This window comes from Trachypithecus francoisi, unplaced genomic scaffold (genome assembly GCF_009764315.1).
Source record: "Trachypithecus francoisi isolate TF-2019V2 unplaced genomic scaffold, Tfra_2.0 Lachesis_group21, whole genome shotgun sequence".
NCBI lineage: Eukaryota > Metazoa > Chordata > Mammalia > Primates > Cercopithecidae > Trachypithecus > Trachypithecus francoisi.
In genome coordinates this window covers 22825831-22840974 of record NW_022681467.1, presented here as the reverse complement: position 1 = coordinate 22840974, position 15144 = coordinate 22825831, and the positions used below count along the sequence as shown (strand labels likewise).

Here is a 15144-nt window from a genome sequence, read left to right as displayed (position 1 = left end):
GGTGGCACATGCCTGTAATCCCAGCTACTTGGGAGGCCAAGGCAGGAGAATCACTTGAACCAGGAGGCAGAGATTGCGGTGAGCCAAGATCGTGCCATTGTACTCCAGCCTGGGCAACAAGAGCTAAACTCCATCTCAAAAAAAAAAAGGATTAGATAAAAGAAAATGTTTCGGCTTAAGTGTTAGAGATCGCTTCAGGAAAATCAGGGATCTGGGGTTGGGATAAACAAATTTTTAAAAAAGCAGTTGTGATTTAAATAGAGGAGTAATTTTTTTGTGACAAAACACATTGCAGGAGGAGTATGATGGGGGGTGCACTGATAAGCCAGGGTGACAAGGTGCTCGGATGAGAATGACTCAGGGAATGTACTTGGAGAGGGAAGGAGAGGAGGTGTTAGCATGACCCCAAGTGTGTAGGGCTAATTTGCACTTGAGGCTCTTCATACTTGGCAGCCATCCAGACTGCTCTGGGGACATGGGCCCTGTATTTTGGACTTTGCATGTTGGCTCACATGCATGTGTGTCTTAAAGGTATGTATCAGGCACCTTATCTTTTCACAGACTTGTTTCCTACCAGTGACATTTGCATGATTGGGTTGGATATGTGAATATGGTTTTGGGATTCATAAATGTTAACTTCCTGTTCTTATTTTTTAAAATGTTACAATACTGTGTTACTTTTTTTTAAATCATAGTCTTGGAGGAGGAACTTTTTTTGGTCTGTGTTGTCTTCTTACTGGCTGTACCACTTTTGAAGAAGCTCTTGAAATGGCATCTCGTGGAGATAGCACCAAAGTGGATAAACTAGTACGAGATATTTATGGAGGGGACTATGAGAGGTTTGGACTGCCAGGCTGGGCTGTGGCTTCAAGGTAAGGGGGCATGTGTGTTCTAAGAAATACAGGAGGGCCGGGCGCAGTGGCTCATGCCTGTAATCCCAGCACTTTGGGAGTCCGAGGCAGGCAGATCACGAGGTCAAGAGTTCGAGACCAGCCTAGTCAGCATAGCGTAACCCCGTCCCTACTAAAAATACAAAAATTAGTCGGGCATGGTGGTTTGCACCTGTAGACCCAGCTACTTGGGAGGCTGAGGCAGGAGAATCACTTGAACCCTGGAGGCAGAGGTTGCGGTGAGCTGAGATCACGCCTCTGCACTCCAGCCTGGGTGACAGAGTGAGACTCCGTCTCAAAAACAAACAAACAAAAGAAATACAGAGATAAAATAATGGGCATATTTTTAAAAAAAGCTCTATTGAGATATAATTTACATACTATAAAGTCACCTGTTTAAAGTGTACAATTTCGTAATTTCTAGTATATTTACAGGATTGCACAACCATCACTGTAATCCCAATTTTAGGACATTTTTATCATCTTAGAAAGAAACCTTATATTCATTAGCTACCACTCTCCATTCCCCCCATAGCCCCTGTCAAACAGTTATTTATTTATTTATTTATTTATTTATTTATTTATTTATTTATTTATTTATTTAGAGATGGAGTCTTGCTCTGTCACCTAGGCTGGAGTGCAGTGGCCTGATCTCAGCTCACTGCAAGCTCCGCCTCCCGGGTTTACACCATTCTCCTGCCTCAGCCTCCCGAGTAGCTGGGACTACAGGCGCCCGCCACCTCGCCCGGCTAATTTTTTATTTTTATTTTTTTTAGTAGAGACGGGGTTTCCTGGGTTAGCCAGGATGGTCTCGATCTCCTGACCTCGTGATCCACCCATCTCGGCCTCCCAAAGTGCTGGGATTACAGGCTTGAGCCACCGCGCCCGGCCTAACAGTAATTTATTTTCTGTCTCTAGGTTTGCCTCTTCTGAACATTTAAGTGGTATCATACAGTATGTGATCTTTTGTGATTACTTCTTCATTTAGCATAATGTTTTCAAACATTCACATTACAGTGTGAATCCGTACTTTATTCCTTTTTATTGCCAAATAATATTTCTTTTTTCTTTCTTTTTTTTTTTTCTGAGATGGAGTTCTGCTCTTTTTGCCCAGGCTGGAGTGCATTGGTGTGATCTCGGCTCACTGCAACCCCCGCCTCCCGGGTTCAAGCAATTCTCCTGCCTCAGCCTCCTGAGTAGCTGGGATTACAGGCATGCGCCACCAAGCCTGGCTAATTTTTTTTTTTTTTTTTTTTTTTTAGTAGAGAAAGGATTTCTCCATGTTGGCCAGGCTGATCTCCAACTCCTGACCTCAGGTGATCTACCTGCCTCAGCCTCCCGAAGTGCTGGGATTACAAGCGTGGGCCACTGTGCCCGGCTGCCACATGATATTTCATTATGTGGATAATACTACATTTTATCCATTTATTGGTTGATGAACATTTGGGTTGTTTCCTTTTTTTGGTTATGTTGAACATTTATGTGTAAGTCCTTGTATGTATGCACATATATTTTTAATTCTTTTGGATATATATGTGAGAGTAGAATTGCTGAGTCATAGATAACTTAATGTTTAATCTTTTGAGAAACTGCTACACTGTTTTCCAAAGTGGTAGTCCCATTTTACAGTCTTAGCAGGTTATGAACGTTTAAATTTCTTGTCAACACTTACTGTCTGTCTTCTTGGTTTTAGTTGTCTTAATAGGAGTGAAGTGATATCTTGTAGTGTTTTTATTTTTTAAGAGGCAGGGTCTCGCCCTGTTGCCCACGTGAGTGAGAGTGCAGTGTTGCGATCATAGCTCACTACAGCCTTGATCTCCTGGGCTCAAGTGTTTCTCCTGCCTCAGCCTCCTGAGTCACTAGGACTATAGCTGTGCACTGCCTTGCCTAATTTATTTTTTGTAGAGATAGGGTCTCGCTATGTTGCCTAGGCTGTCCTGGTCTCAAGTGATCCTCCCACTCCCACCTTGGCTTCCCAACGTGTTGGGATTACAGGTGTGAGCCATCACCATGCCTGACTGAACATCTTTTTTGTGTGTGTGTGGCAAGGTCTCGCTCTGTTGCGCAGGCTGGAGTGCAGTGACACACCATCTTGCCTCACTGAAACCTCTGCCTCCTGGGTTCAAGCGATTCTCCTGCTTCACCTCCCAGGTAGCTGGGATTACAGGCACACCTGTAAATTATGCCAACATGCCTGGCTAATTTCTGTATTTTTAGTAGAGGTGGGGTTTCGCCATGTTGGCCAGGCTGGTCTCTAACTCCTGACCTCAAGTGATCCACCCACCTCGGCCTCCCAAAGTGCTGGGATTACAGGTGTGAGCCACCGTGCCCAGCCTGAACATCTTTTCATGTATTTACTGGCCATCTGTCTGTAGTCTTTGGAGAAATATCTGCTCAAGTCTATTGCTAAGTTTTTAGTTAGATTGTCTTTTTATTATTGAGTTCTGGATACAAGTCCCTTATTAGATACATAATTTGCAAATATTTTGTCCCATTTTGTTAGTTGTCTTTTCACTTCCTTGATGGTGTCCTTTGCAGCATGGAGATTTTAAATTTTGATGAAGTTAATCTTATCTATCATCTATCACTTGTGCTTTTGGTGTTATATGTAAGAAATCTAAGATGATAAAGAATTGCCTAATTTAAGATCATGAAGAATTGTTTTTTTTCTTCTGAGAGTTTTATAGTTTTAGCTCTTTTATTTTATTATTATTATTATTATTATTTTTTGAGATAGAATCTTGCTCTATCACCAGGCTGGAGTGCAGTGGCGCGATCTCAGCTCACTGCGACCTCTGTCTGCCTCCCGGGTTAAAGCGATTCTCCTGCCTCAGCCTCCCGAGTAGCTGGGACTACAGTGCATACCACCACGCCCAGCTAATTTTTGTATTTTTAGTAGAGGCAGGGTTTCACCATGTTGTCCAGGATGGTCTTGATCTCTTGGCCTCGTGATCCGTCCGCCTCGACCTTCCAAAGTGCTGGGATTACAGGCGTGAGCCACTGTGCCCGGTGGTTTTAGCTCTTACATCTAGCTCTTATATTTGATCCATTTTGAATAAGTTTTGTGTATGGTGTGAGGTGGAGGTCCAAGTTCATTTCTTTTATGTGTGGATGTCCAGTTATCCTAGTACCATTTGTTGAAAAGATGATTCTTCCCCTGTTAAATTCTCTTGCCCCCTTTGTCAAAAATCAGTTGACCATAGATGTTTGGGTTTATTCCTGGACTCTTAAGTTCTGTGCCATTGATATATATGTCTGTTTTTATGCCATTACCACATTGCCTTGATACTGTAGCTTTGTATTAAGTTCTGAAGTAAGAAAGTGTGAGTCATCCAACTTGTTCTTTTTTCAAGATTATTTTGGCTATTCTGGGTACCTTGAGGGTATGAATTTTGGGGTTAACTTGGCAAAGTCTATAAATAAGACAATTGGGATTTTAATAGAGATTGTGTTGAATCTTTTGGCCAATTTGGAGAGTGTTGCCATCCTAATACAGAGTCTTCTGATCCAAAAAGATGGAATGTCTTTCCATTTATTTTGATCTTTGCTTTCTTTCAACGGTGTTTTGTAGATTTTATTGTACAGGTGTTACACTTTTGTTAGATATATCTGTAAGCGTTTTATTCTCTGATGCTATTATGAATGAAATCGTTGTCTCCATTTTGAGATCATTTAGAAGTGTAATTGTTTTTCGTATGTTGGGGCACATGGCTTTTACTAATATAAAAATCACTTATATACATGCTTGTTTACTAAGTTGAGACACTTGGTAAATGCTGTTGATTTCATTTTCTGTGTTTGTAACATTTGCTCATTGGTCATCACTTCCTTTTCTGATTGGCAAATTATTGTAGCAGTTCTGCTCGGCATGTACATTGAAATACTTTATCTTCTAGGGAAACCTGAAACTCTTAAGTAGCTCACTCTGGGACTCAGCTGTCTGTACTTTGCTCTGCTCTGATGGAACAGTTTACCGGATGTGCATGTGACCATCTGAGTGGAACAGCTGTGCGGTTGAGATGAATTGCTGTTAGAGGTGTTGTCCTGAAACTGTCTGGTTGCAGGAGCAATGGTGCCTTCCAGTGCATCTGATGAGATTCTAACTGAATGTATGAATATCTGGTATCAAAGCTAGACTTCAGTAGAAACCGCAGGGAAAGCTGTCTGCTCATTTAGAATGTTTGAGGGCTCTATTTGAAGCTGCATTTCTCTTTGAGCAGATGCTACATTATTGCAAAATAAAAAGTTTGAAGATTTCAACAATGTTGACCTAAAAGCTAGTTTTATTTCAATAAAGTAACATTCAAGTTCTGTTGGGCTTTGTTGCTTTTAGTTTAGCAATGGGAATTTTTTTTCCCCCATCACAGCTTTGGAAACATGATGAGCAAGGAGAAGCGAGAGGCCGTTAGTAAAGAGGACCTTGCCAGAGCGACTTTGATCACCATCACCAACAACATTGGCTCAATAGCAAGAATGTGTGCCCTTAATGAAGTAAGGGGACATGGGTTTCTTTAATTGCTTTAAGGAAAAAACTGAACTTAAGTGGGCCCCACTATATGTCTGTCTTCTCAGAACAGTGCCAAAATGTAGTCATTTGGGGTGGGGTTTGTTTTAGCACGAAGTTAAAACTCTTCAAATACAGATTAATCATCATCTTCTTTTTTTTTTTTTTAACTGAAGATAAACATTGCTACTTGTCTAAAAGGAAAATGACATATTTTGAGGACAAAGTAGAGAAAGAGTAGAAGGCAGCCAGTGTTCCAGATATTGGGGACTGTTGGGGGTGATGATGGATAATGATGCTGAATGTAGACTCCACACTCACCGCTGAGCTCTAGAGGCCCTAGGGAGGAATCCAGAGGAAGTCACTGAAGCTGGGAGAAGACTGAGCAGGCCGAGGAGTGCCCTCCTTGGCTCCCCCACCTCAGCAGAGCTGTGTCTTTGTGCTTTCAGCTTCTTTACAGTGCTGCCTTGTAGCATTCAGGTCAAGCAGCATTGTACAGGGCTATGAAAGAACCAAGAATGGGCTGCCCTTGGGGAAAGAGGATCTAGGATCCAGTTGGTGCAGCTTATGGCTTGTCTCTGTGTGTACAGTTGTTAAATTGTTCTTTTATTTTTAAAAAGTTATCCTTTAAATAGATGATACAGGCATGTAGCTTAAAAGGAAACCTCAAAAGACACAAAGGATTTATCTCATTTTAAGTGAAAAAATACTGTATCAACATCAAGTAATTAAACATTTCTTTGTTTGAATATCGTAATTTCTTTTTTTCTTTATTGTATGTTCCCTTTCCTGTGCTTATGTATTTTCAGAAATTTTAGTTGGTGTGCATACCACAATTTGTATTTTGTACTTAAATATTACACATTTCATGGCTGTATATTTATTTGATCGAGTTATTTTATATCAAACAACATAGAGCTTGGCATTTGGTTGCTTGCCGATAACTTGGCAGTAAGCATTTTTAAGCATGAAGTTATTCTTTGGTTGAATTTTATTCTTGATATGGGGCTTACTTAGGAGTGAGATTTCTGGTCTACAGAAATGATCATGCTCATGAATTTTGACATTTATCGTCATGATGCTTTGCACAAGGGCTGCACCAATTTAGATCATCTTTAGCAGTGAATGAGTGGATTAATTTTACTACAACTTTACTGACATTGGTGGTGGAATTTCAGTTGCTTTTTTTTGCTAGCTTAATAGGTCTAAAATTTTACTTTGATAATTGGTGGTTTGATTTTTTCCCTGTGTGTTATATTGCTTATATACTTCGCCTGTTTGTGTCACTGTCCTTCTTTTGGATTGGGGTCATACTGGTTTTTGTTTGTTTGTTTTTTTAACTTCTCTGTATAAAACATTGTATTCAAAACTAGTTATTGCTGGCCATATTTAATACAAATGTTTTTCCTAATCTATTTCCCTCTCCTGTGACATTATCTAGCATGCTTTGCAGTGGGTCCAGAGTTGTCTGGGGATCAGGTTTAAGTAGCCCTAGACCAACTGGACTAAATTTGATCAGCAGTCACATTGTTGCTAAGAGCTATGCACATGGTGCTCTATTTGGGGTAGCTTTTATGAGAAAATAGGAATTAAGATGACAACTAATTGCCTTTTTTTGGTGTGCTCAGAACATTAACCAGGTGGTATTTGTTGGAAATTTCTTGAGAATTAATACGATCGCCATGCGGCTTTTGGCATATGCTTTGGATTATTGGTCCAAGGGGCAGTTGAAAGCACTTTTTTCGGAACACGAGGTAAGCTGACTTGTTCCTTGTGATATATTATGTACACAGAGGGCTTGTGGGTCACACTGTCATGGAACTTGAGGTAGAGGGTGGAGGTGAGATGGGTTGCAGTGTTTCTTTTGTTTTTTGTTTTTTTCGAGATGGAGTCTCGCTCTGTCACCCAGACTGGAGTGCAGTGGTGCAGTCTCGGGGCTCACTGCAGCCTCTGCCTCCTGGGTTCAAGCAATCCTCCCACCTCAGTCTCTTAAGTAGCTGGGAGTACAAGCGTGTGCCACCACACCTTGCTAATTTTCGTACTTTTAGTTGGCCAAGCTGGACTGATCTCAAACTCCTGACCTTAAGTGATCTGCCCTCCTTGGCCTCCCAAAGTTCCAGGATTACAGGTGTGAGCCACTGTGCCCACCTTTTTTGGTAGTTTAACTTTGTAACATTTGAAAGCTGTTTCTTCCCTGATACCAATGCCAGGTAGATTTTGGGTTAATTTAATTGTAAGCTTAAGAAATTTTAGAGAAAAACCCTTGATGAACATTCCCCTATATTTCTGATGCCATATTTTTGTCTGAACTGTCCTTTATATTTTTTCTATTGCACTGACTGTGCCATTACTCTGGGTTCTGTTTTTGTTTTCTTCATTTTTTTCAATGCCAGTTTTTATATATTGTAATTCTTGTGCCAGTTATTTAAGATGCATGTTGTAAAAATGAATAGATCAGTAAACCTCTCAGACTAGAACCACACTATCATAAGAACTTAAGTACAATTGTAGACAGGCTGGAAATGATGAAATGGAAAAGAATCAGATTGCTCAACCTATATTATAGCCTGTCTTGGAAAGCACTCTTACTTTTCCTGTTGGGGAAAAGAAGCAGAGGTGTGGAAAGAGGATAGGGTTCGTTCTTCCCTTCTTGGCTGTGGGGCAGTTGAACTATTATTTCAACTCTTCTTGGATTTTAGATATTGTTATGATGAACATTTTTCAGAATTGTATTGCATATTTAGTTAAACAGTCTATATCAAAGGAAATCAAAATCCAGATAGTAGCACAGATTTGAAGTGCTAGATTACTTTTTCTCTTTAAATTGCTTTAGTTCATAGTTGAAGTCCAAAGTACACAAATCCCCTTATCAAAAAGTTTAAAATTGAAGTCATCTTAGTTTTAAAACTCTAACATTACTGTATTTGTAAACCAACACTGAATTGCTATTAAGTTTCTTACAGTTCATAGTGTTTCTTTCTTTTTTTTTTTTTTTCTGAGACGGAGTCTCGCTCTGTCGCCCAGGCTGGAGTGCAGTGGCCGGATCTCAGCTCACTGCAAACTCTGCCTCCCGGGTTCACGCCATTCTCCTGCCTCAGCCTCCTGAGTAGCTGGGACTACAGGCGCCCGCCACCTCGCCCGGCTAATTTTTTGTATTTTTAGTAGAGACGGGGTTTCACCGTGTTAGCCAGGATGGTCTCGATCTCTTGACCTTGTGATCTGCCCATCTCGGCCTCCCAAAGTGCTGGGATTACAGGCTTGAGCCATCGCGCCCGGCCATAGTGTTTCTGTATACATCTTTTTTTTGTGATCTCAGACTTATTTTATTTTGCTTTATATTAGAATTTTTAAAACTCGAACGTTAGATCTTTTTCTGCTTTATTTCTGCCTCTTGTTTATTTTCCTAGGTAGAACATGGAGATTGGTTTTTTAAGTTAACCTTAAAAAAAAACACAAAAAACAGGCTGGGTGCGGTGGTTCACATCTGTAATCCCACCATTTTGGGAGGCTGAGATGGGCAGATCACCTGAGGTCAGGAGTTTGAGAGCAGCCTGGCCAACATGGCAAAACCCCATCTTTACAAAAAATACAAAAATTAGCCGGGTGCAATGGCGGGTGCCTGTAATCCCAGCTACTCGGGAGGCTGAGACAGGAGAATCTCTTGAACTTGGGAGGCGGAGGTTGCAGTGAGTTGAGATCACACCCACTATACTACAGCCTGGGCAACAGAACGAGACTTTGTCTCAAAAACAAAAACCAAAACAACAAAACAGACAAAAACACCAAACAGGCCAGGCGCAGTGGCTCACGCCTGTAATCCCAGCACTTTGAGAGGCCGAGGTGGCGGATCACCAGGTCAGGAGTTCGAGACCAGCCTGACCAACATGGAGAAGCCCTGTCACTACAAAAAATACAAAAATTAGGCCAGGTGCAGTGGCTCAAGCCTGTAATCCCAGCACTTTGGGATGCCGAGGCGGGCGGATCACGAGGTCAGGAGATCGAGACCATCCTGGCTAACACGGTGAAACCCTGTCTCTACTACAAAATACAAAAAACTAGCTGGGCAAGATGGTGGGCGCCTGTAGTCCCAGCTGCTCGGGAGGCTGAGGCAGGAGAATGGTGTAAACCCGGGAGGCGGAGCTTGCAGTGAGCTGCGATCCGGCCACTGCACTCCAGCCTGGGCCACAGAGCGAGACTCCATCTCAAAAAAAAAAAAAAACACACACACACACAAATTAGCTCGGCGTGGTGGCACATGCCTGTAATCTCAGCTACTTGAGAGGCTGAGGTGGGAGAATCGCTTGAACCCGGGAGGCAGAGGTTGCGGTGAGCCGAGACGTGCTGCTGCACTCCAGCCTGGGCAACAAGAGCGAAACTCCATCTCAAAACAAAAAACAAAACACCAAATCGATATTGTCATATCATAATAGTTATAAGCCCTTTGTTAAACTGTTGGTTGCATTTTGTCCTTATTGCTCGCCGACTTTGTTTTTCCCACTGGTTAGCTTTGCTGGTCCATTTGTCCCTGTTTTTTCCATTCGCCCCTGTGTTTTCCATTCGCATTCAGGCTTTTGACTCTTTTGTTGATCTCTGTACTTGTGGAACTTTGATTACTTTAGCCTCTCTGAGCCTTGAAATATTTTTTTGCCCTCACATTGAAGTCACTTTAACTTTTCTTGTGAAAGCTTCCTATAGATTCTCTCAAGCCTTTCCTCTTTTCTTCCTTTACTCTCATCTTAGCAAGTTGTAGTTTATAACCACCTGTTTCTGTCTCGATAGTAGCATCCCAGTCGTCAGTGGACCCCTCTCTCTCTCTCTCTATATATGTATATACAATGGTTGACTTTATCTCTGTATTTTATTATAAAATAAAAGGTACAGAAAGCTACCTAAAACAAACTATAGTGAACTATTAAGACAAATACCCTTGCCTCTGTATTTCCGTTGTGCTTTGTCCTGTAGCTGCAGGCCACCTCACATCACAGATTGGTGTGGCTGCCTTTATTTTATTTATACACACCAAAACCAAAGATGGTCAATATGCCTTTCTTTTATTTGTTTTTGTTTTTTGAGATGGGGTCTCACTCTGTCAGCCAGGCTGGAGTACAGTGGCGCAGTCTTGGCTCACTTTAACTTCTGCCTCCTGGGTTCAAGTGATTCTCTTGTCTAAGCCTCCTGAGTAGCTGGGACTACAGGCACATGCCACAGCACCTGGCTAATATTTGTATTTTTAGTAGAGACACGGGGTTGGCCATACTGGCCAGGCTGGTGTTGAACTCCAGACCTCAAGTGATCCACCTGCCTTGGTCTCCCAAAGTGCTGGGTTACAGCTGTGAGCCACTGCGCCCGGCCAGTATGCCTTTCTTTTAAATTGCCGACTAGGGTGTGACAAGAAAGGCTTTGGCCTCTTTTGTTTGATCACGTTTCTTGAAGAAGCTTTTCGTGAAAGATAGAGTGGTAGTTATTTATGATGTTTCAGAGACTTGTTTATTTTTTTAAAAATCCATACACAAGTCTTTCAGGATCTTCTCATTCCTTTTTTGGTTATTTATTTTAAAAAGTAGTCTGCTACCTTACCTTACGGGGTGGAGACCCTGATGGATTCTGCATCGTTTTAGGATTTACCTCTGGTTCTTGCTACCATTCTCTTTTCTGTCATTATGGGGTTTGCCTCGTTTTCTCTAATGTGCTATTCCTGTGTTTTGGTTTTGAGTTCTTGGTTGCGTGTGACCAGACTGCCTGCTTCTGGAGACAGCACAGTGCTTGTCCTCTCTCAGCTGCTGCTGCTTTGTCTCAGGAGGGCTGAGGGCTGAGGGCTGCCCTCCCTCAGGAACCTCCATGCTTCCTCAGGGTCTGCTCTTTGTTCTGTGCCTCTCCACGTTGCCTCTGGGTGGTGGTGTTCCTTCCTGTGCTTCCTGCTTCTGGGCCAGTGATCCAGGTGTCTGGTTACCACCTGGGCACAGCTGCTTGGCTGCTGTGGGCACCTCAGCTTCCCATGTGTCCCCATTCTCAGGGATGTTGCCCCTCCCCCATCCTTGTCCCCTCTGGCTTCTGGGCCAGTGATCCAGGTGTCTGGTGACCACCTGGGCACAGCTGCTTGGCTGCTGTGGGCACCTCAGCTTCTCATGTCCAGTACGGAACTCATCCACCGGCCTTGCTCTCCACGTCTCTTAATCCTGTGTCCCCATTCTCGGGGATGCTGCCCCCCTCCTGCTGTCCTGTCCTCTGTTAGGGGTGAATCTTGAATCCATCTTATCTCTTACTCTCCCTCCTTCCCCCAGCCCAGTCGGGCTCTCACCCTCTGTGACCCACCCCCCAACTTCACCTACTTCATTGCACTTCGCATCCCACCTTGCCTTCATTCCTCAGTTGTCTGGAAATGCTCCAGGCGTCTGCTGCTTCTCACCTCATTCCCCAGAAATACAGTCAGTTTCTGTCTCTTACCAGAGGTAACTGAGCTGCTGCTAGCCTCATAGCTCCTATCGGCCCCTCTGCGGGTTTGGTTTTGCTCTTATCACAGTGGTCTGAAGTGCTTGGATAGTCTAGGACATACAGCCCCCTCCCCAGACAGGGACTCCTTAGGGCATCTGTGCTCCCAGGCTGGCCTTGGCCCTTCTGAGGTGCTCAGGAAATGGGTATGCTGTGTGAAGGGCAGTGTTGGCTTTAACACTAGTCATCACACGTAAGGTGATCTGAGTAAGTCTAAGGAAAATTGCACTTATTTTTGGTGTATTTTCTTTCAGGGTTATTTTGGAGCTGTTGGAGCACTCCTTGAGCTGTTGAAGATCCCCTGATCGTTACCTGGGGAGGGGTTCCTGAAACCTTCCACCATGGGATCTGTGTGGACTTCCATTTCTTTAAGAGACTTACTCAATTTCATGACTGTGCACTACCTGAAACAAAGTGAGAAAGGATGCGTGTATTTTTCTAAGTCATCAAGATAAATCCTTAAGAATTCAGTCTAAACTAGCAACCAGGAAGGAAAGATATATTAAAAACAACAAAAAAGTGGCCTATGTCCAAGCAGTGTGAGGATTTGCTGTATATAAGTTGTCTGCTTTGTATTTTTGAAATCTCTGCATCACTCACTGGAGATGCTTCAGAAGAGAGCTGCTCTGTGTTCAGTTGACTGTGGTTTTGTGTCCTGAATTTAAGGCAGGCTACGATTTGTTAAAATCTAATCACAATTTGTCAGTGTGGTCTTGGCAATCATCTATGCATTACTCTGGTTTGCATTAAGCCTGTGTGTGAACTTAACTGTAAAACATGTTTTATTTCAAGGTTCTGCAAACTTAATTGGGCAGGTTAATTGTGTACCCGAAACTTAACAAGCAGTTTTTGGAAGGGCAGTTCCACGTTACTTCACACGAAATCCTGGGAATGAATGTCTGGAAAGACAAGACTTCTTTTCTTGGCAGAATTTCCTTGGGTAGTGGGAGGACTGTTCTGATGAAAGTGGGGACACTAGCAGAAGCAGCACAGTCTGGAAGACTAATACGAGTCAGAAGGGCCACTAGAATCAACACCTCCTCAGGGGATCAGGGAGAATCTGGTTTTTCTTTCAGGCTAAGTAGAAAAGGAAGAACTGAGGTGTCTGTCAAAGAACTCATGGGGAGTTGGGGGTCCTTCAAGGCACTGTGACACTGGGAGGTGAGGCTCAGAAGACTGCCTGAGTGCCAGGCTGCAGTTGCTCTTGGTAGGGGCTGAAGCTTTTCTTTCTGCTGTGCAGAATAATTTCAAAAGCCTTTCTCAAGGAGAGAATGCACCTTTCATATCTGAGGTCTTCAGTGGTGCCCATATTGCTGTTGAAGGCAAGGACGGGCCTGTACAAAGCAGCCTTGGACCAGGAGGGAAAACCCCAAGGCTCTGCAGCCTCCCTGCAGTTTAAGGCTGCGGTCAGGGAGGGATGGGCAGGGTGCCAGCCAGCCGCATGGGGGCAGCAGAGGCACCTGCACTCCAGCTGGGGCTAGGGGAACTGATGTGTGGGCTGTTCCACTAGGCATGGCCACCTCTGCACTTGGGCCTTGGCACTTAGGAAATATGGGTGCTGCTGCGTTGGGACCTTGGGTGCAGAGCAGGATGGCTGCTGCATGGAGGGTAATTTTGTCCCCTGGACAGTGATTGGTGATCCTCTGCCCTGCTGCTGCTCTTTGCAGGCTCCTGGCCTATAACTAGCTCTGATGCCCTAATCCTGAGTTCCTCTGCCCTCCTCTGCTCCCAGCAGCGCTCTTGGTGGTCTCACCCTCCTCCAGTACCCAGCCACCAAAGATGGCACCACCATCCTCCTGTTTGTACCACAGGGTGTTGCTCCCTGGGCCAATTTCTGTGAACTTGCTCACTTCCCATGGAGACCCAGGCCAGGGCCTGCCCCTCTGCAGCCCCTGTGCTGTGGTCCTGCTGCCTCTGCTGTGCTGTGTGTTCAGGAGGTTGTCCATTGCTCGACGTGGAGCATCATGCAGCCCTTGCTGTTCCCACAATTTTAACAGAGAAGGAAACTGAAACCCAGAGGAGTAAGCCTGCCTAAGGTCACTCAACTGGAAAAGAGCAGAGCTGGACTCAAACCCAGGACTCTCTGGTGCCTGAGTTGGGAAGATGCTGTTGATGTCCCCTTCTGCCTCGCTTTGAGCTTCCTCCTCCATGGGCCCTCCCCCTCCTCTAGAGAAACCAGTCCATTTCCTCATGTTCCACCTTGTGCTTAGCACACCCTGTCACTCCACAGCAGGTTTTTTTGTTTTTTGAGATGGAGTCTCGCTCTGTCACCCAGGCTGGATCGGCTCACTGCAACCTCTGCCTTACTCCTGCCTCAGCCTCCCGAGTAGCTGAGACTACAGGCATGCGCCACCATGCCCGGCTGATTTTTATATTTTTAGTAGAGATAGGGTTTCACCATGTTGGCCAGTCTGGCCTCGAACTCCAGAGCTCAGGTGATCCGCCTGCCTTGACCTCCCAAAGTGCTGGGAATACAGGTGTGAGCCCGTGCCCGGCCCACAGCAGGATGCTTGGTAGGCCACCAGTGAATCCCTTGCCACTGAATCTGGCATTCATTTCACAGCCTTGTCTCAGTTCTCACTCCGCATGGCCCTCTTGCCTGTCCTGCCACCCAGGCTACTAATGTTCTGGCTCATTCTCTGCTGACAGTTAGCTGTGGCTGTCCTCAGCCGCAGTCCTGGGTCTCCCCAAGCAGTTAGCAGCAGCACCTTGACTGATTTCCAGGGAACACTTCAGCCGCCCCTTGCCTCTGAGCTCCAGCCCCAAGGCACTGCCTTCTCTCTACATTTGTAGATCTCTCTGCAGCATTGTCCACATCCTCGTCCCAGCTTACTGTTGTCTCACCACCTCCGGGTTGTGAGGTGCCCATAAACTCTGCTGTTACCATTGCCACTTGCCTGTCTTCTCTCAGCAGCTGTCCCTTTCAGTCTGCCCTCCACTAGTGGCCGTGAAGGGGGCTGTGACCATGGTCCAGGTGAGAAAGGAAGGCCTGAACTAAGATGGGAGAAGTGGATGGCCAGAATGGAAAGATGCTTAGAGGGCTGGTGTTGGGAAGTAGTGACTGGATACAGGGGAGGGAGGGGAGATACCAAGAGGGCACCTGGGCTCATTTGTGGACTACCTGATTTTGAGACTCCAGATAAGCACTGGGTATTTGGATTGGAGATACAGAGCTGAGAATGATCTGCATGTAGGTGGGCAAAGCAAGGGGATTTCATGAGTTCTAAGGTAGGGTGAGAAAAATAATGGCGAGTTGAGCAG

The 15144-nt window shown here is 44.5% G+C and overlaps 1 protein-coding gene across 11 annotated transcripts in view; it reads left to right on the top strand.

Moving 5' to 3' along the window:
• Positions 1-12685, top strand: part of PANK2 (pantothenate kinase 2) — a 37231-nt gene extending 24546 nt beyond the window's left edge. For 8 of the 11 annotated variants that reach the window (XM_033185749.1, XM_033185746.1, XM_033185741.1 and 5 more), the window contains 4 exons: positions 696-872; positions 5258-5381; positions 7023-7148; positions 12138-12685. In XM_033185749.1, the coding sequence (XP_033041640.1) occupies positions 769-872; positions 5258-5381; positions 7023-7148; positions 12138-12188 (405 nt within the window). In that variant the 5' untranslated portion in view covers positions 696-768 and the 3' untranslated portion in view covers positions 12189-12685. The remainder of the gene's footprint in view (positions 1-695; positions 873-5257; positions 5382-7022; positions 7149-12137) is intronic. The other 3 variants (XM_033185743.1, XM_033185742.1, XM_033185744.1) reach the window with 3 other exon arrangements.
• The last annotated feature ends 2459 nt before the right edge of the window (positions 12686-15144 follow it).